We start from the raw sequence: 23,460 nt of genomic DNA on the forward strand, positions 1-23,460 counted from the left end.
AATGGGGGCCACAGAATCAGGCCCCTCAAATTCTGACCTCACGTGATCATTTTCCAGTGAAGTGGAGAGGACCATGGGGGCTTTGGTTAGAAAAGATGCCATGCTTGAAATTTCAGACCCATCCCCCTTCCTTTTTCTTTTCAGGGCCGCACCTGTGATATATGGAAGTTTCCAGGCTAGGGGTCAAATCAGAGCTGCAGCTGCCGGCCTATGCCACAGCCACAGCAACACCAGCTCTGAGCCACATCTGTGACCCACACTGCAGCTTGTGGCAACACGGGATCCTTAACCTACTGAGCAAGGCCAGGGATGGAACCCGCATCCTCATGCTGAGCTACAACAGGAACTCCCTGTCCACTTTTCTTAAATAAGTTCATGTTTGAAAGAAACTTAGAAAACTGCAGCCTTCTCTTTTATTTATTTATTTTTGTCTTTTCTAGGGCCACACCTGCGGCATATGGAGGTTCCCAGGCCAAGGGTCTAATTGGAGCTGTAGCCACTGGCCTATACCACAGCCAAAGCAATGAGGGATCCAAGCTGTGTCTGCGACCTACACCACAGGTCATGGCAACACTGGATCCTTAACCTGCTGAGCGAGGCCAGGGATTGAACCCGAAACCCCATGGTTCCTAGTCGGATTTGTTCCTGCTGCGCCACGATGGGAACTCTTACAGCCTTCTTTTTTAGAACATTTAGAATCCAATGTCCTTTATCCCCAAGTCTGTCCTGAGAAGGACAATGCTTTGCATAAATCATTTTGTTTTCAAGGGGAGAGTGTTATTTAATGTTCTGTTTCTTTCCGGTAAGCTCTATCTCCCTAAGTAAAGGAGGTTTTCTCCTGGGGCTGAAGGAGGCCATAAAATCGAGATCCCTCCTGCCCCCTCGGGGTAGCAAGCCCCATCCCTTCACACCTGGGTAGCAGGATCATTTCAGGGAGAGGATTATCAGAGGCAGAGACACAGAGAACCCTGTGATTCAGAGCCCACTGGGCTGGGAGGCGTAGAATCAACAGGGGTAGGCGGAGGGGAGGGGGGCTCAAAGCTACTGTCTTTCGTGCCACCTGTCCCTTTATTCTCTTCACTGCCAGCACTAAAATCTCAGGCACCTCCAGGGTCGCTGTGCCCTGATGACGGCTGTTTTGGGAACTGGGAGATTGTGGGGAACAGGAAATACGCAGGCCGCCCCCCCACTTTCCACCTTTGTTTATTTCATAAGCTCAGACAGTCTGATTCAAGACAGACCTGATTCAAGGTCTCCTCTAGGATTAAGGCGTCGCCCACTTCGGGAATATCTACCCTTTAACACAAGACCAGGGTTCTCATCACCTTCTGATGGGCAGCAGTGACCATCCCCAGCCCTGGGTACAGAGATCTCCAATGACCAATCACAGCGCTCAAAACTTGATTTTGCTCATCCCCTATCCGCCTCCTTTTCCTGATGCGTTTTAAGTCACAGGTGTCTCTCGGCACACCGTGACCGTGGCAAAGTATAAAGACAGAGATGGTGGGCCACAGGCATGCTATTCTAAAGAAATGGCGAGGGCTCCCCCTCTGCCTCCAGAGCTGACATAAGATGCTTTCAGAAAGAGTTCACGACGTGGCGCCCCTGCGTGGGTGCTCGGCACTGAGTATTTTTAGTGAGCGCTGCTGGGAATCACCGCATGAAGAAGGAGGCAGTGCCCCAGCCCTGCCAACACAGCTCCTCCAAGGCTCCACCAGCCTGAGCCCAGATCTCCCCGAATCTGCCCTCAACCCCATGGCTCATGAAAAGGATGTCACAGCTCCCCTGGCTCACATGCCCCAATGGTTTCCGATTCACTCAAAAGCCTACTCTGTAGGCACAGCCCAGACACCCCTGGGAGATTGGACCCCTGCCCTCACCCTCATCCAGTTCATCACTTCCCATCCCAGTCACCCACCTCAACTCCTCATGTCTGGGCCATAAGACCCTCCTCCCAGCCTCTCCAACACCCCCATCTCATTCCCTTGGGACCTCAGCACTTGCTGTTCCCTCTGCCTGGAATATGCCCCATACACACACACACTTCGCCCTAAACGTGAAGCGCCTGCCCAGTTTCAAACCTGGACAAAGACCCCAGAGTTGTGCCCCAATCCTAAGCAGAACATTCTCTGGGCTAGACCTGGAGGCCCAGAAATGCACTCCAAACAAAGAGGACAATCCAGGAGTTTCTGCTGTGACTCAACGGGATCAGAGGCGTCTCTGCAGCCTTGGATCACAGGTTCAATCCCTGACCCAGCACAGAGGGTTAAAGATTCAACATTGCCGCAGCTGCAGTGTAGGTCACAACTAACTTGGATCTGATCCCTGGCTCAGGAACACCATATGCCATGGGGCAGCAAAAAAAAGAGTCCAATCCACGTAGACATGAATCTGGTTCATGTCTACAGAATAACCACACAGTTATCAAACAGGTTAGTAAGTCCTGGGCTGACATGACAGTAATCAACAAAGATTTCTTCCCTAAATGACTGATGTTACTTTAAAAGTAGGAGGTCCTGGAGTTCCCATCGTGGCTCAGTGATTAAAGAATCTGACTAGGAACCATGGTTGCAGGTTCGATCCTTGGCCTTGCTCAGTGGGTCGGGGATCTGGCGTTGCGGTGAGCTGTGGTGTAGGTTGCAGACGCGGCTCGGATCCCGCGTTGCTGTGGCTCTGGCGTAGGCCAGTGGCTACAGCTCTGATTGGCCCCCTAGCCTGGGAACCTCCATATGCCGCGGGAGCGGCCCAAGAAATAGCAAAAAGACAAAAAAAAAAAAAGTCAGAGGCCCTGAAATAGCACTTCAAGGATTCTGTCTGCCCCGGGGTGCTGAAGAGCCATTCCTCCTGCCACAAACCAATAGGACTTTATGTCAAATTGCATTTAAGGAGTTCCCGTCGTGGCGCAGTGGTTAACGAATCCGACTAGGAACCATGAGGTCGCGGTTCGGTCCCTGCCCTTGCTCAGTGGGTTAAAGATCCGGCGTTGCCGTGAGCTGTAGTGTAGGTTGCAGACGCGGCTCGGATCCCGCGTTGCTGTGGCTCTGGCGTAGGCCAGTGGCTACAGATCCGACTCAACCCCTAGCCTGGGAACCGCCATATGCCGCGGAAGCGGCCCAAGAGATAGCAACAACAAAAGACAAAAAGACAAAAAAAAAAAAAAAAATTGCATTTAAGTCAGTTTTTTTTTTTTGCAGGACTTACTATTATAATTTTTTAAGTTATTTCCCCAATACAATTTTTGTTTCTACTGTACAGCGTGGTGACCCAGTTACACATACAGGTACACATTCTATTTTCGCACATTATCATGCTCCATAATAAGTGACTAGACATAGTTCCCAGTGCTACACAGCAGGATCTCATTGCTAATCCATTCCAAAGGCAATAGTTTGTCATTTAAGTTAGTTTTGAGTCATTTTCAGGAGGTGGCAGAGCTGGAAAGAAGGCCCCCGCCCTGCCTGACCACTGGTGACATGCTGTCCTTCAGGTGCCCCTCACCCTCAGCCCCTTCCAGCTGCCAAGTGGCACCTGCTTCGCTGACCCTGGCAAATAAGCCCCCCAGCCGGTCAGGTTGCAGGGGCCCTGTGGATGGCCCAGGCCACGGCTCAGCCAGCATCCAGGGCACAGGCCAACCGGGGTAGAAGGCAGATGCCCAGATGCTTTCTACACGGACCCAGACCACAGGACTGCCCCCCCAACACACACACACAACCGCACATGCATACAGGCACTGTGGGCACACATACACTCGTTCACAGACATGCGTGCTCTCACACCCACATGCGTGCACACACACACACACACACACACACACACACTTTCCTGTGTGTGCACATGCATATACACATGCATGCATACACCTACACGTAATCACATGTGTGCACACATACTTTCATTCAGGCATGCATGCTCACACCCATATGTGCATACACATGCACACCTACTTACATGTGCACGTGTGTGTGCATGCATATACACACACGCACACACGCACACCCGCAATCATATGCATGCACATATACACTCATTCACAGATCTGTGTGCTCACACTATGCTCACACGCACATGCATGTACCCTTTCACACTCAAGTGCACGTGTGCTCACATGTGCTCCCTTATTTGTGACGTATACACACACACCCGTGTGCGCCCACACATGCACATACTCTCGGCCAGAGCTGGATCTCCCTGGGCCCTTCATCCTTCATCAGCTCTAAGCCCCAGAGATGTACCTTTTCCTCTCCATCCCTCTTCCTGTAACACACGTGCACACACCCCAGAACTACCTCCACCTGAGCTCAGCTTACAGGTAATAAAGGCCAAGGTCTTCAAGCCGTCTAGGTTCCCAGGGATATGATTAACCTTTCCGCTGGAAACAATCTCATTAGGAGATAACCTTCCTCACTAATATCGTGAGCCAAATGTCAGGATTTAAATATTACCCAGGCCGAAGTTATATTTAAAATATTAATGGCCAAGGATTTAAGCCACATCAGTGGCTCCTTCTGTTTCCCCACTGTGAACGTAAAGTAATTAGAACGTTTCGGAGCGTGGCTGACTTCCGGGCCTCAGGAGCCCGGCCAGCTTCCACATTCTCATTTCAGGAAACATGATCATTAGGCCCAGAGTGGCCACCAACCACAGTGGCGAGAGGGTACTGCGGTTATGATTAATTCATCAGCAAAAAATGTACTAATGAAACAGAGTCTTCTGACTGTTTCTCACAATGAGGAGGAGGAGGGGGACAGAGGAGACACACGGCCGCGTCCCCTTCCCCCCACACTCCACTTTAACTGGTGGCTGCCTCTGTCGTCAGGGTTCCTGCTTGTCATCCAACCAAGCAGAGAGTGGTTACAGGACAGCGGGAGGCAGCAGTGCCTTTCTGCAGCACCAGTTGGACACCTGGGAGCACACCCATGGGTCTGAGAAGACCCTGTAGGATGCTGGCCAGCCCTGGGGCAGCAAGTCCAAACACTGGGGACACCCCCGGGATGGACCTGCAGGATCCTGGATGAGTTATGCGCTTGTCCCCTGAGCACGTCTGTCTCTCTCTTCCTTGCCCTTTTAAGGGGTTAAGGTCTTCTGGTAGCATTCGGTAGATGTTCTGTGCCTATCATTCTACATGCAGTTTTTTGTTTTTGTTTTTGTTTTGCTTTTGCACACCAGAAGTATATGGAAGTTTCCAGGCTAGGGATCAAATCAGAGCTACAGCTGCCGGCCTACATCACAGCCATAGAAACACCAGACCCAAGTCGCATCTGCAAACTACACTGCAGCTTGCAGCAAGGCTGGATCCTTAACCCACTGAGCAAGGCCAGGGATTGAACCCAAGTCCTCATGGATACTAGTCGGGTTTGTAACCCCCTGAGCCACAATGGGAAATCCTATAGATAATTTTTCTGATGTGTTTGTGGGAGAAGGTGAGCACCACATCTTACTCCTCCACCATCTTAATCCCGCCTCTCCCTGAGCGGGTCTATACATTTAGTCTGGATCAGGCTCTGTTGCACCAACAAGGTGAAGGGCCCTGAGTGAAATCATGCTCTGAGCAGCCCTCAGTCTGCCCCTCTTCTGAGTGGCTCTGGAAGTTCTCAGAATCTAGACTATGTTTCCTCTCCTTGTGCCCTGGGGTTTCAGAGCTCACTCCTGGGCCCAGGGAGGCGTGGGGAGCCCCCGAGGTCCCTGACAGGGGCGCTGGTCCCTTCCCACTCTCCTGGACAACTTCACCTGCTCCTGGTAGCTTCCCTGCCCTTGCACATCCCCCCAAGAGGGAGAGAACCAGGCAGAGCATTCCAGAAATGGCACCCAGATCTCAGGGCGTCCCAGGTACCTACCCAATCCTGTCCACCAGGTCCCAGAGCACGTTGGGCGTTGGCACCAGGGGGGAGCCATCATACAGGACCACAGCCGCCCCGGTGGCGAGAGCGGACACCACCCAGTTCCACATCATCCAGCCGACCTGAAACAGACAAGAGCACGTGTCCACCGAGCGCTGGGCCAGCTCCCCTCTGCCTGGTCACTTGGCCTCTCACGTCCCTAGAAAGCCGCCTGATGCTGAGCCAAAATGGGCTGAGAAATGTCTGTTTCAAATGCACAATGCTTTGCCCTAGCAACTCCCTGTCAAGTCATGGCACAGATAAATGCACACGTGTGTGCTAAAACATGTCAAAGAGTGCACCCAAGCGGTGGTTAAGAACCCCCTGATAGGGGAGTTCCCACTGTGGCACAGTGGGTTAATGGTCCAGCATTGCCGCAGCTGCAATTCAGATTTGATCCCTGGCCTGGGGAATTTGCATATGCAGAGGGTTCGGTCAAAAAAATTTAAAAGATCCTGAGGACAACCTATGCTTAGTGCCACAGGGTAAAGAATTAGGGGACCCACACAGAGTTCCGTTTCGTTGAGTTGCTTTTCATTTTTTTTTAAGTTTTAACATCCTGAGTTTCTTCTATTAAGGAACTATTTTAACAGGCAGCATTGCATCCTGGCCACCTCACTGTCCAGCAGTTAAAGCAGGTCAGTAAGTGACACAGCAGGAGCCTGGCTGGGGGTGCCTAAGGCTGCGGCTGGCGCCTGGCACACTCTGTGGAATATCCAGCGGCCCAATCCTTCATGGGTAGGATGCTTCCCAGAAGAGTGCAACGCACTTGAGAAAATTGCTCTGGATTTTTGAGCCTTTTCATCATGTACTTCCCCTCGATGCAGAACCGTGTTCTTTGAAATCACTGTGTCCCGGGGAGGCAGCTGAGCTGCAATTCCACATGAAACATCCCTAGGGCTGGGTTTCCTGTGTGGACAGGGCCAGAGCCTGACGGTGCCCACACCACTGTCCCATGTTGGGACGGGGGATGGGGATGGAGGGGCTGCGGGGAATGGCTGCAGCTGAAAGAAACCCCAACCCCCTGATTTACAGCTGGGCACGTGGGGGATGAGGCCACCAGCCTCTGGTGACTCATCAAGAGCACCGCTTCCTGGGTCTGCCTGGGGTCCCGGGGGCTTCAGCATGGAATCACCATCCAGGACAAGGAGCTAAATCATTCTGGAGCCTTTTGAGATTTGCAGTCTCAGAAAAAGCTGATTTGGGGTTTGTTCTCTTGGGATAAACATACTTCCTTTAACTTATTAGGTTTTCACCCCTCAGAGCTCAGCAAGGTCACAAATATCTCCAACGGCCTGAACTCAAGCTCTGGTCTCAAGCTCTGGTCGGATGATGTGCATTCCACACTAAAGTATGTAAACAGCCTCAGGCAAGACCAAGGCCATCCTGGGAGCAGGACAGCGACCTCCCGTAGGCTCTGCAGTGCAGGGGTAGCTCTGGTCTCTGCGCAGCCTCCCGAAGGCCCCGCCGCCTGGTAGCGCATCTGGATGCCCAGCCATCCCCTAACTGGGTGATCTGCCTATGTACTTCCTCTGGCTGCTGTACCCAATTGCCGCAAACCCAGTGACCTAAATTTACTGTCTGAGGGTTCTGAAGGTCAGATGTCTAAAATCAGGCGTTGGCAGGGCTGGGAATTCTTTCTGGAGGCTCGAGGGGAGGGTCTTGCTTGCTTCTTCCAGCTTCGAGAGGCGCCGCATCCCTTGGCTCTGGCCGCATTGTCACGGACTTCTGCTTCTGCTGTCACATCTCCTTCTCTGACCCAACCCTCCTGTCTCCCTCTCAGAAGGACCCTTGTGGTCACACTGGGCCATCTGGACAATGCAGGACAGTCTCCTCATCTCAAGGTCCTTAACTGAATCACAACTGCAGAGCCCCGTGTGCTACCCAGGTCACATTCACAAGTTCTGGTAACAAGGACACAGGCATCTTTAGCGGCGTTACTCTGCCTCCCATGCCACCCAACGCTCTTCCAACAGAGTCCCTTTTCCGTTGCACTAAGAACGGACAACCCTCATGGCATTTCTGAGAAGTTCCCGTCCCCCCAGGTTGAGCTGCAGATGCGGGGCGTGTGGCTCTCATTCCCATCTCTACAGGCTACAGAGACTAAATGGACAGTCCGTCTCCTTGGTTTCTCTAGAATTCCCCAGGGCACTAGGTCCTGGAAGCAACCGGGGTTCAACGCAGGGGGTCCGGCCAAGTTAAGGAGCGACCATGGTGCCCTTAATTTAATTCAAGAAGGCAGCAGGCTGGAGGGAGAAAGAGCGAGAACAAAGAACCCTGCAGCAGAGGCTGCTAACACACGCAGCCTGGGGCCGGGTGCATATGGCCTGTGGATCAGGCTGTGCTTCTGGCTACTGACACGTGCCTTGGAGGAGAGGCAAAAAGAAAAATAAAGAGAGGAGTTGCCTGGTGGCGCAGTGGGTTAAGGATCTGGCAGTGGCTCAGATTGCTGCTGTGGTGCAGGTTCAATTTCTCTCCCAGGAACTTCCACTTGCGAAGACACAGACAAAAAGAAAGAAAGGAAGGAAAGGAAGCAAAAGGAAGGAAGGGAGGGAGGGAGGAAGGAAAAAGGAAAAAAAAAGATGAAAGCCTCTCTACCTGAATGAAGCAAAGCCCGTCCTGGGAGGGGCAGAGGGCAGGAAGGGCACCTCCTCAGCACAGACGCACACTCACCGTGGTGTAATAGAAGATGATGTCACTGCTGGTCATGTTGCCGTGAAGAATGTGTTCCTTCAGGTGCTGGATGAGGGTCCCCTGGGGAGAAGTGGGGGACACAGTGGGAACTGGGCTGCTTCCTCCGAGGGCACAGAGGCACATGCAGCACACTTGACCCACAGGCAGGAGGGGTCCATCTCTGCTTTCTTCCCTGGAGGAAGCAGACTTCTGAGCACCCTCGACATTTGACCCCCTAGATTCGCGAGGACACAAGAGGAAACTCTGACCCACTGCTACTGGACTGCAAGTTCTGGGCACCTGGTGATCAGGAGCACAGGGGACCCACCAACCTCAGGCAGACTGGAGAGTCACAGTCAAAGATCAGGTCAAAAGGATGCAGGCTGGCTGCAGATACCCGCCCCTCCAGGCCAGAGCGCTACTGGCCAGCCTTGCTCCCCTCACGGCAGATGGTGAAGGAAGGAGGGCCAAGCAAGACTGTCCCCAGAATACACAGCCACTACTGAGCTCCCGTGAGCTTCGATCGGAGCTCAGGGACTCCTTGGCCAAGGGGCAGCTCAAGACCCAGCTTTCAGCTCAAATGCCCAATCAGACTCCTCTCTCCCGATGCCCACGCATGATCTATTTTTTTTTTATTTTAATGTTTAATAATTTGCTTGGTCTAAAAGTCTAATCAGAACAAGGCCCCCTTCCCTCCTGCAACCAGCAACTATGTAAGTTTCTCATGTATGTTTCCAGGAATACTTCTCATCTATTAGCATATACTTATTTGTACTGGCTTTTAATTTGGACATTGTCCTGCACTTTGCTTTCTCCATTTAATGTAACTTAGGGCTCTTTATCAGCACAAGGCTTCCCCATTTTTCTTTTTTTTTCTTTTTTTCTTTTAAGGGCTGTACCCACAGCATATGGAGGTCCCCAGGCTAGGGGTCTAATCGGAGCTGCTGCCGCCGGCCTATGCCACAGCCACAGCAATGCAGTATCCGATCTGTGCCTGCAACCTACACCACGGCTCACAGAAACACCGGATCCTTAACCCACTGAGCGAGGCCAGGGATCGAACCCACAACCTCATGGTTCCTAGTCGGATTCATTTTCGCTGCGCCATGACGGGAACTCCTTCCCCATTTTTATGAGAGCTCTAGAATATTCCACTGAGGAATATTCCAGACCCCACTCGTTCCAAACAAATCTGTGTCTGTCAGTGGTGCAGGAGGGACAGGAAGCCTCTCGTCCTCAAGCACAATGCAAAGACAGAGCAAGGAGCCCCTGAATTAGCCATTTAACCTCTTGGCCTCAGTTTTGCCATCCTTACAATAGGTCTCACACAAGATCTTGGGGCCAGACAGGGGCGCTGCCCCTCAGAGGCCCCTTGAAAAGGCCAGACCACTGCAACCAGTCCAGCCACAGACAGGAGCCACTGGCTGATGGCAACAGTGGCCCTGGTTGTTTAGGAACTACTGGGGCTGAAGGCAGGCTCCATGTATTAAAACCAGCTTTGATAACTCTCATGTACCCATGAGAAACAATTTTTAAAAAGCCAATGGGAGGATCCCTTTAAAATGCTCAACAGGGGAGTTCCTACTGTGGCTCAGCGGGTTACGAACCCAACTAGTAACCATGAGGATGCAGGTTTGATCCATGGCCCTGCTCAGTGGGTTAAGGATCTGGTGTTGCAGTGAGCTGTGGTGTAGGTCAAAGACGTGGCACAGATCTGGCATTGCTGTGACTATGGTGTAGGCTGGCAGCTGCAGCTCCAATTCAACCCCTAACCTGGGAACTTCCATATGCCACAGGTGCAGCCCTGAAAAGAAAGAGAAGAAAAAGGTCACACATAGAGTTCCTGTTGTGGTACAGCAGAAACGAATCCAACTCGGAACCATGAGGTTTCGGGTTCGATCCCTGGCCTCGCTCAGTGGGTTGAGGATCCGGCGTTGCCGTGAGCTGTGGTGTAGGTCACAGACGTGGCTCAGATCTGGCTGTGGCTGCGGCTGTGGCTGTGGTGTAGGCTGGCAGCTGTAGCTCCAATTCAACCCCTAGCCTGGGAACCTCCACGTCCCTCGAGTACAGCCCTAAAAAGCTCGGTAACCTCACTCTCTCAATGATACAAAACTGTCCTTTGTTTCTCTCTGGGTGAACCTTCACAATTCACACCAAAAGTCCCTCCCTTCATTTTTAGACATTTATGGCAAGTCTGAACATTCTCCCTGAGGGTCAGGGAGTACAAGCAGCATGGTTTCCTAGATCTCAAGCAAGAAGAGTAGTTTAAAAGAACGAAGAGAGGAGTTCCCGTCGTGGCGCAGTGGTTAATGAATCCGACTAGGAACCATGAGGTTGCGGGTTCGATCCCTGCCCTTGCTCAGTGGGTTAACGAACGATCCAGCGTTGCTGTGAGCTGTGGTGTAGGTTGCAGACGCGGCTCAGATCCCGCGTTGCTGTGGCTCTGGTGTAGGCCAGTGGCTACAGCTCCGATTCGACCCCTAGCCTGGGAACCTCCATATGCCGCGGGAGCGGCCCAAGAAATAGCAAAAAAAATAAAAATAAAAAAATAAAAAATAAAAGAAGGAAGAGAGAGTTCCCTGGTGGTTTAGTGGTTAGGATTCGGTGCTTTTACCACTGCAGCCCCGGCTGCAGCCTGGTTTCCATCCCTCGTCTAGGAATTGAGATCCCACATCAAGCCACTGCACACTGCGGCCAAAATAAATAAAAGGAAGGAAAGAAGAAAGAAGGAAGAGGAAAGGTGTTTTCCGGGCTCTTTCATGGACTTAGAAAACACAAACCAGCAAACCAGGATCACACCCCTCCCTCCCAGGAGACAGTCCCTTGACTGTGGCCTTTGACCTTTCTGCTTTCAAATTTCCTCTCAAGATAACTCTTGAGACAGGCGAGATGCTTAGTCACTTCTCTGTAGATACAAGCACCCAGTGAAGTCAGAATTAATATCCTTTTTCCTTTTTCATATTCTAAATATACCAGGCATGATGATTTTATGAGCAAACTATATCTAATACATTTTTATGATCCGCTCCTAAAAAAGTGACATTCATTAGGCAAAAAGCACCAAAAATAGAAATACAATTGGGCATTTCGGTTTTACCTAAGATGTTGGTTGTTTTGCCATACACACACTGACCTCATCTGCAAGGTTTCTAAAAATGCTCACCTCTGTGGCTCGTTACCTGGCCTCTGACCAGGCGGACCCCAGCTCCCTTCTGCAGGGAAAACACGCAGCCAGCAGCCACACCTTAGATTCTGAACAGTCCTGACCTGATTTGATAATATAGGATGGTATGGGCAACAAGCACTCACTCCTACCAAGGGCCACTGGGCCTGGCCAGTGTTGCTTCCAGAAATTAAGCCTATGAGCCATGAAGTCCCCTCTTTCCAGCCTCGTGGTTCCTGAGAAGTCACCTGCTGTGAATGAACAGGCTCGTGTGTTATGATTCATAACCTGCCACCAGACCTTCCATGGGTCCAAATACAGGTAACAGTGAAGCTGTGTTAACACCTTTCCATATTCTGATGAGAACACTGTGTAAAGAGCTGAACAAGGCATTACAGTGATTCAAATGTCAATGTTTCTTTTCTACAGAAGGGATTCCAACAGCTTCTAGGTGCAGAGAACATCTGCAAAAGCTAAAGGAGCGAGAATAAGAGAAATCTTATATTTCATTTCCAAATATTGACATCTTACCAAGTAATAGCTACAAGGAACATAAGCAAAAATTTGAGAACTGAGGTTTCTCCACTCGGATAATCCCCTTCTCCTCAGCAGTGGGGAGAAAAGGCTATGACAAGATCTAACTGAGAGGAGTTCCCTGATGGCCTAGTAGTTAAGAATCTGGAGGTGTCACTGCTGTGGGTCAGGTTCAGTCCCTAGCCTGGGAATTTTTGTATGCTGCAGGTGCAGCCCAAAAAAGGAACTGAGAGTTCCCATCGTGGCTCAGTGGTATTGAACCCAACTAGTACCCATGAGGATACGGGTTCAATCCCTGGTCTCACTTGGTGGGTTAAGGATCTGGTGTTGCTGTGAGCTGTGGCTTAGGTTGCAGATGAGACTTGGATCCCGAATTGCTGTGGCTGTGGTATAGGCCGCAGCTGTAGGCTACAACTCCGATTCGACCCTTAGCCTGGAAACTTCCATATGCCTCATGTGTGGCCCTAAAAAAAAAAAAAAAAAAAAAAAAAAAAAAGTTAAAGTAGCTGATCTATATGTGTAACATGTAACACTTAGTTATTTCATGTTTTATTTTTTTTCTTTAGGGCCGTACCTGTGGCATGTGGAAGTTTTCAGGCTAGGGATCTAATCGGAGCTGTAGATGCCGGCCTACGCCACAGCCACAGCAACACTGGATCTGAGCCGTGGCTGTGACCTACACCGCATCTCACAGCAACGCCAGATCCTTAACCCACTGAGTGAGGTCAGGGATCGAACCCGCAACTTTGTGGTTCCTAGTCAGGTTCACTTCTACTGCACCATGACAGGAGCTCCCATCAGGTGCTTCAATAATGGTGAAATAAATAGAAAATGGTGAAATAAATTTTGATGAAATAAATAGAAAAATGAAAAGCACCTGTTGTGGGCTGAACAGTGTTGCCCCCCCAAGCTGAGAATCCCTAATAGCTGGCTCCTCAGAACGTAACTGTGCTTGGAGACGGGGCCTCCAGGAGGGGATGAAATTCAAATGAGGCCATTAGGGTGGGCCCTCCTCCAATGTGACAGACACCTTATATAGAGAAAATATAGAGGGTTGCGTGTGCACAGAAGAGGCCACGTGAGGGCAAAGCTGCAGGCTCAGTGAGCAGGGGGCTGGCCAAGGGAGAGCTGAGAAGGAAGCAGCCCCACCCACACCCGACCTTGGACGTGCAGGCTTCAGAACCTGGGGATGTAAATCTGTCGTTCAAGCCCCAGTCTGTGCTGTTTTGCTACGGCAGCCTGCGCTGACACACGTGATAAGTCCTTCAGTTAACTGCACTTTATAATATAACCCAGGGGCTTTCAAACTCTTAGGACCAAAACTCACAGTCATGACAACTTGAAACTTCTGACTTGAAACTCCTGCACCTCCCATACCCTCACTGAGATGACGGTTTCACAAAAATCGCAAAATACCTCTTACCACCCTTGATGCACTGATATTTTCTTTTTTCTTTTTTTTTTTTTGTCTTTTCTGGGGCCGCACCACGGCATATAGAGGTTCCCAGGCTAGGAGTCTAATCAGAGCTGTAGCTGCCGGCCTACATCACAGCCAGAGCAACGCCAGATCTGAGCCACGTCTTTGACTTACATCACAGCTCACGGCATCACTGGATCCTTAACCCACTTAGCAAGGCCAGGGATGGAACCCAAAACCTCATGGATCCTAGTTGGATCCATTAACCACTGAGCCATGACCAGAACTCCGATGTGCTAATATTGTCTAGTCACATCTATCCTGTTTCCTTCTGTTTAAAATGCAGGTAAGGGAGTTCCCATTGTGGCGCAGCAGAAACGAATCTGACTAGGAACCATGAGGTGGCAGGTTTGATCCATGGCCTTGCTCAGGGAGTTAAGGAGCGGGCGTTGCCATGAGCTGTGGTGTAGGTTGCAGACGCAGCTCAGATCCCGCCTTGCTGTGGCTGTGGTGTAGGCCAGAGGCTATAGCTACGATTACACCCATAGCCTGGGAACCTCCATATGCCACGGGTGCGGCCCTGAAAATCAAAAAAATAAATAAATAAAAATAAAATAAAATGCAGGTAGGGCCCATCCCTGGGCGCACGACCCCCTAAGGGGTCGTGACCTGCAGTGTGATTGTCACTGGCCCACCTGGCCCAGGCCCAACTCAGCCCCTGATCGCCTGGCTCAAGACAGGATTTCTGCAGGATGGGCGCCCCTAGTGAAAAGCAGTGCCACATGCTGGGTGGTCCAGGGATTGGGGAGCAGGTGGTCACAGACCTACCCCAGCAGAATGCACCATGCACTTGGGCGCCCCCGTCGTGCCAGACGAAAACATGATGAAGAGCGGGTGGCTGAACGGCAGCTGCTCGAACTCAAGTTGGGGCGCTTGCTCGCCTTTCCCAGTGGCCAGGAAATCCTCCAGGAACACACTGTGGGCAAAAATGCATGAGAGACAAAGAGTGAAGATTCCAGAACACCAAGAGGGGTGGCCCGGGTGGGGGGGGCGGCTGAGTCCCCCCTCCTTTGCTCTCCTCCACGTCTGCCTGGACAACGGTCTGGATTCTGGGGACCAGACTTGTCTGGGAGCTTTCCACAGGGGAGGGGAAAGTCGAGGCTCACGGATTCAGGCTAATGGAAGGAAAACTAATTGAGTGAAAATTTCCAGTTGCTTTATTAGCACTGCTGACGAGGCCAAGGACTGTCTCTCCAGAGAATCTAAGTGCTTTAATCAACATTGTGGCAAAGGAGCAGGAGGAAGGATCTCTTACAATTAACACGCTGGCTGTTTGTATGCAAACTCTGCTTCTGATTGCAAACGCCTCATTTCCCCAGATCCCCCCAAGGGAAGCGAGAGCCAAGTGGGTCTGAATGCTCCCCTTTGCCCCTGGAGAACGGAGGGGATGAAGTGCCAGTGGTGACCACTTCTGATGTATGAAGGTCACAGCAAGAAGCTGTGGCCAAGGTCCCAACTCTGGAGTTTCTATGACAGAAAACCTGCTAGGCAAATATCATTTCCTATATCCTGAGGTTTACCATAGACAGACACAAATATTTGTCCAGGAACAAATAAAACTAAGCCCAGCTATTGGCTATTGCCCAAATGGTCTGCCCTCCCCTCACCCCCAAAGCTGACAAAAAAAGGTCACTGTGGGTGATGCAGAACCTCTGAAGGGAACAATTTCTGCACAGAAACAGGGCAGTGGAAGCCACAAAGCCACCTTGGATGAGATGGTTTCTTTTTTTTTTTTTTTTTTTTTTTTTTTGGCTGTGCCCAAGACATGAAAGTTCTCAGCCAGGGGTTGAACCCATGCCACAGGAATGATCAGAACCACGACAGTGACAATGCCAGATCCTTAACCCACTAAACAACCAGGGAACTCTCTGGTCTCTGTATTTTGAGAGCTGTGGACACATGGATCCAGAACCCATGGCCCTGTTCCTCCACTGGTTTAGAAGGGAGAAGAAAAGACGGAAAAAGCACTACCATTTCAACAAACAGAACTTTCTTTCAAAGAAGAGGGAGAAATGAGGTAAACTCGACCTGCAGCAAACTGCCAAGGACAGTCACTCTGAAACACAAACTAGGAGTTCTCTGGGGGCCTAGTGGTTATCCAGTGTCATCACTGCTGTGGCTCAGGTTTGATTCCTGGCCTGGGAATTTCCACATGCCACAGCCACAGCCAAAATAATTTTTTTAAATACAAAATTCAAATGCACACACACTAAAGTGAAGAAGTGTGCTGTCTTGCACTGGATGGTATCCTTGAAGGTGAAAATGTCTCCTGGGGCAGGTGTGGCAGTTTGAAAAGGGCACCCAAAATCTTCAACTCTGAGTGGTAAAAAGCAAAGCCTTCCTCTCCAGATTATCAGGAAAATTATTCACTGTGGAATTTTCCAGCCAATGGAGGTCCCACTGAAACCTCCACCTCCCATATGCATCCAGTTTATATAAAAGACCCAATCTATTCGATGCTTCACACAGAGAAAAACCTTCTCTTTCAATCGGTATACAAATCACAGCAAATAGCCATTACTTTTGTTGCTTTTCTAAAACTGAAAGCCCCCCCTTCCAGGCCTCCACACATGGGCTTTCAGTTTATCTACGGCATCCAACAATCAAAAGGTGGATTGCGATGGGGCCCGGCTCCCAGGATGGACTAGGGGAGGGGGACACTCTCCCCATCGTCTGAAGCTAAATGAAGTGGCTAATGTAATTCTCCTGGATGCTTTCATTTTATATCAATTACCAATAAACATGTTCGGAAAAATAAAAGCCGGGACACAGTGGGGCCAGCTAACCGTCCTGTTTTCCTCCGTCCCCTGCGGCCCCATCAATAAAAGCAGGGGAGCTAAATTTGCAGCTGGTTGTACTTTATCAAGGTCAGCAGGGTTCCCACAGTCTAGGGGACAAGTCCAAGCCTGCGGGGTAGCCTATAAAGACCTGCACATCCTGACCCTGAGGACAGAGCCCACTCCAGCCCGAGGCTGTCACCTGCTCACAGTGTCAGACACCACGGAGGGCTAACTTCCTGCGCACCCCAAAGCCTGCAGGAAGGTACTGCTGTCATTTCCACTGACAGATGGAGAAAGCAAGGTACAGAGAGGCTGATCGCTGGCATGGGGCCACAGAGCTGAGATCTGACCCCCAGCAGTATGACTTGAGGCCACAGCCTTCATAGAACAGTTGCTTTGCAGCACTCCCTTCAGCCTCTGGAATCCTGGCTCCCACACTGTCCCTGAACCCTGCTCACCTCTCAAGGCCACCTCAGGTGTCACCTCGCCCAGACCCCACAGAGAAGGAACCACGCCCTTCTCTCCCCACCTGGGCACTTCCTGTGCCCCTTATTGTCCAGCATGGCTGAGTCTCCTGGGCCCAGTGGTCACGAGCCACCCTCCCTGCAGAAGTGTCCCGCCTCCTACCTCCAACCCAGCATAAACCCTGAGGGCAATACATGAGCTTTATTCCTCTGAGCGCCCCAGAGGGTGTCTGCACAAAACCCCTCAGCCGGGCATCCACCACTGTCTGACCTGAGAGCAAGGCGTCTGCACTCCCTCCACAGCCTCCACCCGCTACCTCCAGCGCGCACAGGACCCCCCTCTGCCACTGCTTCCCACGGGGCCTTAACAGGCTGCTCAGAGGCTCCTGCCTGCAGCCCAGACACAAGGCTAAATGAACTGATCTCAGAACTCTCTCCCCTATGATCACTTCAAGAAAAATGAAACCTGGAATTCCTGCTGTGGCACAACAAGGATGGGTGGCATCTCTGCAGCACCAGGACACAGGTTACATCCCCACCCAGCACAGTGGGTTAAAGGATCCTGCTTTGCCACAGCTTCCACAACTGTGGCTCAGATCTGATCCCTGGAACTCCATATGCCACGGGGCAGCCAAAAAAGAGGAAGAAAAAAAAAGAGGAAAATTACATAGCAACAAGAACTTTGGGAAGAATTCAACTTTGACCAGATCATAATCCCTTTTCTTACTTTCTCTTCAGAATGAAGGTGCTCCAGGCATATGATCTATTAGCTTATGAATGTCAGAAAAGCAAAGGAAGAGACCATTAGCAATAGGGACCAAAAAAAGGTTCTAGAACAAAAAAGCATATTAGGTATGTATAAACCTTTCTGTGTATGCCTGTGTGTACATATGCATGCATTTGTATACACATATACACTATACAGAAACACACAGAGGTGTTCACATGTGTGCACACGTGTGCACGTGTGGATTCACATCAGTCACCATGCAGAACTGGTGTGGCCTGGCCCCATCCACGCCCACCACACAGGAAGAGTGACCTGGGACTGGCTCTGCTCTGCTGCTAAGCCACCAGGTGGTCTTGGGGGAATCCCTCTGGGGCCCTCAGGTGCCCAACTGCAGAATGATGATTTTAACTAAAACCTCTGAAAACACCCTGACTGCATGTGGAAAGACCCACAGGACCATCATGGCGCATTGGAAACAAATCCAACTAGGAAGCATGAGGTTGCGGATTTGATCCCTAGCCTTGCTCAGTGGGTTAAGGATCTGGCATTGCTGTGAACTGTGGTGTAGGTTGCAGATGAGGATAGGATCTGATGTTGCTGTGGCTGGGGTGTAGGCCGGCAGCTGAAGCTCCATTTGGACTCCTAGCCTGGAAACCTCCATATGCGGTGGGTGCGGCCTTGAAAAGTGAGAAGAAAAAAATAGAAAAGATCCACAGGACCTGCTGTCCGGTGGGATTTCAAGTGGGTTCCACATGGAACCAGTGATCAGCCTGTGGCTGGCTTACCTATTTGGCATCTTCGAAATGTCTATCTTCTCTCTGGAGGAGATGTAGGGAATCACCACCACTTTTTCCAGGTCTGGTAGCCCTGCAAGCACAGGGAGGAGAAAACACAAGCTTACAGGACAGGCAGATGTGGTCGTCGATCTTTTTTTTGGGCTGAAACGCAGCACAATCTAGGGCTGGCATCACTCAGTCTTTTGTAGCTCGCAGCTCCCAGGAGCTTGAGGGAGCCCTATCAGGCTCTCACCCCTGTACCCTGACCTGCCCCGCCAGCCCACACACCTTTCACGACCTGCTGCAGCTTGTCCATGTGGCCGTGTTCTTTGCCGTTGTACATGACGGCCTCCACAGAGAAGATGAGCTTCGGCTGAATCTGTGAAAATCGGTCCAAAACACCCTGGAGTGGGAAAAAAAGGGTCTTCGTCGCTTATCCTAAAGGCAAAAAGCTTATGCAGGTGACAGCACGGCTGCATCTCCAGGAAAAGAAAAAGCAGCATTTAAAAAAAGGGGGGGGTGGAATTCCCGTTGTGGCTTAGCAGGTTAAGAATCAGACTGGTATCCACAAGGATGCGGGTTCAATCCCTGGCCTTGCCCAGTGGGTTAAGGATCCAGTGTTGCCACAAGCTGCAGTAGAGGTCACAGACATGGCTCGGATCTGACGTTGCTGTGACTGTGATGTAGGCCACAGCTGCAGCTCCCATTCGACTCCTAGCCTGGGGAACTTCCATATGCTGCAGGGACAGCCCAAAAAAGAAAAAAAAAAAAAAAAAAAGGAAAGAAAGAAAAGAAAAAGCAGCACTGCCAGTGCACTAGCCATGACCTTGTGACCCCATCACCCAGAGGCCAGTGAAGAGCAGGGAAAACCCAATGTGCCCCCAAGACAGGATCATCACTTCAGGGAAAGCATCAATCCAAAGAAACACCAGAAGGAAGGATCCAGTGTTGTCACTGCAGTGGCTCAGGTTCAACCCCTGGCCCAGGGGACTTCCGCAGGCCTTGAATGCGGCCAAAAAGGAAAAAAAAAAAAAAAAAAAAAAAAAGCAAAGAAACACCAGAAGGACTTACAGACAAACAGAGTCTAACAAATAGGAAAACAATAGATGAGTATTTGCATGCCCACAAAGAGTCCCCACTTTACAGAAAGAGCCTTCCTGCTCAGCTCCCACAGAGCATGTGACAGAAGGCTCACCTTCCCAAAAGGCAGCTGGATATGCAAAGAAGCCCCATATTTTGGTTCTCTTTTAATCTCCGATGAAAGAGGTATCTGAATCCTCCAAATGATACTTTTTGTTGAGCAAATGCATAAACCTATGTGTGTCCACTCATTAACAAACCCCGTTTTAAAACGCAAGCTCGGAGTTCCCATCATGGCATAGCAGAAACAAATCCAACTAGGAACCATGAGGTTGCGGGGTCAATCCCTGGCCTCGCTCAGTGGGTTAAGGATCCGGTGTTGCCATGAGCTGTGGTGTAGGTCACAGACGCGGCTTGGATCTGGCATTGCTGTGGCTGTGGTGTAGGCCGGCAGCTGTACCTCCAATTGGACCCCTAGCCTGGGAACCTCCATACACGGCAGGTGCAGTCCTAAAAGACACACACACACACAAAAAAAAAAATCAGGTTCACCACACCCAGTTGTCTGTTTACACCACATGTGGGATCGCCTCCCACCAAGAACAGCCCTTTCTTGAGAGAAGGTACATTGCCCAGGCAGCCAAGGAATTTGTTTCTGGAACTGCCTCTTGACACACTGGTTCGACCCCAAGGGTGACAGGTACAAGCTCTCTCAGATAGTCTCCCCTCCAGCTCTCCTCCCGGCCTGTCAAGGTCAGAACATGGTGGAGAATTTTCATTCACAAAAACAAAGCCCGGAAAGGCATTGCCCAGAGGGCGCTCCTGGTCCCTCACACATCAGGCCAATGCAGAGGCTCAAGGTCAACACCGGGGGCTACTCCAAGGGTATCATCAGTGATGCCAGGACATGATGGGCAGGGTCTCCACCTGGCTGCATGGCAGAGCCATCTGCAGCACGATGATTAACTAAACTCATTAGGTAACTAATTAACTGCCCTGGAGTGGGCCAGGCGCCACTTCTCAGAGCTCCACAGGAGTCAGCAAAGCATGTGCGCCAGACCAGGTGAGACCAGGGCCCCTCGGAGTGCTCCTGTGGCGACAACAGCATCACTCAGGACCCCAGACCTACTCAACTGGAAAGTCAGGATGTGGCCTGGCAATCTGTTTTCACAAGCCCCTCGGGTGATGCACAATTAAATTAGAGACCCTCTGGGCTAAAGATTACAGGACAGAGTCTCTTTTATTCAGAAAGTCCCCAGAGAGCACTCTGCTCAGAGGCTGAAGGGGAGCAGGCCCAATAGCCAGGTGGGAGGGGTCAGGCCGTTCTGAGCACAGGGCACCACGAGAAAAGCCTGGGGTAGGGGGAGCTGGATGGAGTCAGACTGGAGAGTCCTGGAAGGCAACAGAAATTTCTCCATGGCACCAAGCATCCCTTCTGGCTTGTTCCCACACAGGTGGGAGGACCAGCCGGGCAGTGACCTGCAGCTCAGACATCACAGAGAGGACCCTCGGTCACAGGGAGAGCGAACAGACCTCAAGGACAACACAGGTTTTAGAACCAAGGTCTGGGCCCATGGCACCCTAGAAAGACTCAGAGATTCCACGAGAGGTGGCGGTTTTCCTGGCTGATCAAGCAAGGGTCAGGATCCCTGAGCCTCAGAAAACAACTGTTGGCCTGTTCTGGTCCAGGAGAGGGCTGCTCAGTGGAAAACTGCTCTCAAGTGGCGAGGAACCGAACACACCTGTGATGGTACAGCTGCCAGAACGTGGTGCTTAGCAACCAATCAAGCACTGAAACCAACAGCCAGCACTGGATCACGTGGACAGCCCACCCAGCGTGAGAAGAACAGCTGCCCTATTTATGTGCATGCACACACACACAGATTTGCACACACACACACACACACACATGCACACGCTCACACGCAGAGACCTGAAAGTGCTCCTTGAGGCGAGGACTATAGGCTGCGGGCCTGGCTCCTAGATGTGTGGGTATCAGAGGCCCAATGTCTTTGAAAAGGCCACCCACTCAAAGGTAAACAGTGAAACAATGAAAAAACTAAATGTCAAAACGCACAGGACCTGGCAGGCTGAGTGAGGCTGGCAGGTTGGGGACCTAAAGATGAAGCACAACCCTCACCTGGCGATGCTCCCGAGCCCAATGGGGGACACATCCAAGTGGAGAGGGTGGGAGAAGTGGGAGAAGCAGAAGAGGGGCATGTGGTGAGGAGGGGCAGGGCAGACGCAGAGCCAAGAGACAGTGAGAGAAGAGAGGAAGTGTCCCCATCCCTCCAGGGAACAGCCCACACATACGGGCACATGGCCTGGCAACTGAGAGGGTGCTTTCATCACCAGCCTGGCCAGGGGAGGGGAGGTCACCACCGCATTTGTGGGTGGGCAAAGCCACGTGTACAAGAAGACCCAGCCCCAGGCTTCTGAACTGCCTGGTGACGATCTCGCATGCACGTGCCAGGGCGCCCGGCCCACACGTGTGCCCCGGGACTAGAACTACTTCTCAGTCACTAGCAATGTGACCCCATCATAAAGGAACCAAACAATTAACATCAGGATTTGCAAGAGGGGTGATTTTCCCTTGATAATAGGGATGGTCAGTGATTTGCAATAAGAAACATGATTCAAAGTAGGAAAGACATTCACATTACATTACAGATTTCAGAAAAGTACCCTTTACTGAAAAGGGGGTCCATCTGAAGTCTAAAATGGTGATGCCGGAAATTAAAAGTAGGGTCCACTTTTTTTGTTGTTCCCAGGCCAAGGATCAAACCCGCGCGATAGCAGTGACAATGGTGGATACTTAACCCACTGAGCCACCAGGGAACTCCTAGGGACCTCTTTTTTTTTTTTTTTTTTTTGTCTTTTTTCTATTTCTTTGGGCCGCTTCCGCGGCATATGGAGGTTCCCAGGCTAGGGGTCTAATCGGAGCTGTATCCACCAGCCTGTGCCAGAGCCACAGCAACGTGGGATCCGAGCTGTGTCTGCAACCTACACCACAGCTCATGGCAACGCCGGATTGTTAACCCACTGAGCAAGGGCAGGGACCGAACCCGAAACCTCATGGTTCCTAGTCGGATTCGTTAACCACTGCGCCACGACGGGAACTCCGGGACCTCTTTTTTAAGCAGAGGTTTGCAAACCACTGAAGTGGGCCATCCTGGGCCCATGGCTCCTCAGTCCAGCCCCAGGCCCTGTCTCATCATTAACTCTAGATGCTGCCCATAGGCTAACAGAGGAGACATCTCGTGCTCTGGCATCACTGTTCTGTCCCAGGCTCTTATTCAGCACACAGGTACCTGTGGCCACCTGAGTGAGAGTTTCAAACACGCAGGGCTTACCCTCGGAGCCAACAGGTGGTGCAGGCAGCTGGAGGGTGTGAGGTCACCAGACTAACATGTTAACTGTCAGCTGCATGACACTCACTCCAAAGGATGGCGCACATGCCCACCTGTACCCCGTTCGGCACCAGGGCCCCAGAAAGACGAGGACCACTTCCCAGAACTCAGGGCAGAGGGAAGCATCTTAGTAGGAAGGCATAGGAACCAAATGTGCTGAGGATAGTGGCCAGAGCAGAGCCATGCTGCCACCTAGTGCCTATAGCAGCCCCAACAACAGCTATCATCCCAGAAAACCTGAACCACCTCACACCAGGGAAGGGAGGCCCAGATGCTGCTCCAGAGCCATCCACTGGCTGTATCCTCCACTTGAGAGGACCTGAGGACCAGAGTCAGCTGGAGCAGGCTCCAGTGATGACATTTTGCAAAGGACAATGAGCCCAAGCGCAGGGTCAGCACCAGCTGTCGATGCTACAGCCAAGTGGGAAGCGGCTGGGCCCCTGCCTGTTCCCTGACCCTTCCCACCCCAAACCTGGTGGCTTAGATCCCCAGCCGGA

General features: G+C 51.3%; 1 protein-coding gene across 1 annotated transcript in view; it reads right to left on the bottom strand.

Annotated features, from left to right (window-relative positions):
- Positions 1-23,460, bottom strand: part of AACS (acetoacetyl-CoA synthetase) — a 59,417-nt gene that overhangs the window by 13,650 nt on the left and 22,307 nt on the right. The window contains exons 6-10 of the mRNA XM_021072487.1: positions 18,762-18,876; positions 18,483-18,564; positions 14,492-14,639; positions 8,550-8,630; positions 5,835-5,959 (exon numbers count right to left, since the gene is read on the bottom strand). Coding sequence (XP_020928146.1) covers positions 5,835-5,959; positions 8,550-8,630; positions 14,492-14,639; positions 18,483-18,564; positions 18,762-18,876 — 551 coding nt within the window. The remainder of the gene's footprint in view (positions 1-5,834; positions 5,960-8,549; positions 8,631-14,491; positions 14,640-18,482; positions 18,565-18,761; positions 18,877-23,460) is intronic.

The sequence above is a fragment of the Sus scrofa genome, chromosome 14 (assembly GCF_000003025.6).
Source record: "Sus scrofa isolate TJ Tabasco breed Duroc chromosome 14, Sscrofa11.1, whole genome shotgun sequence".
In the NCBI taxonomy this organism is placed as follows: domain Eukaryota; kingdom Metazoa; phylum Chordata; class Mammalia; order Artiodactyla; family Suidae; genus Sus; species Sus scrofa.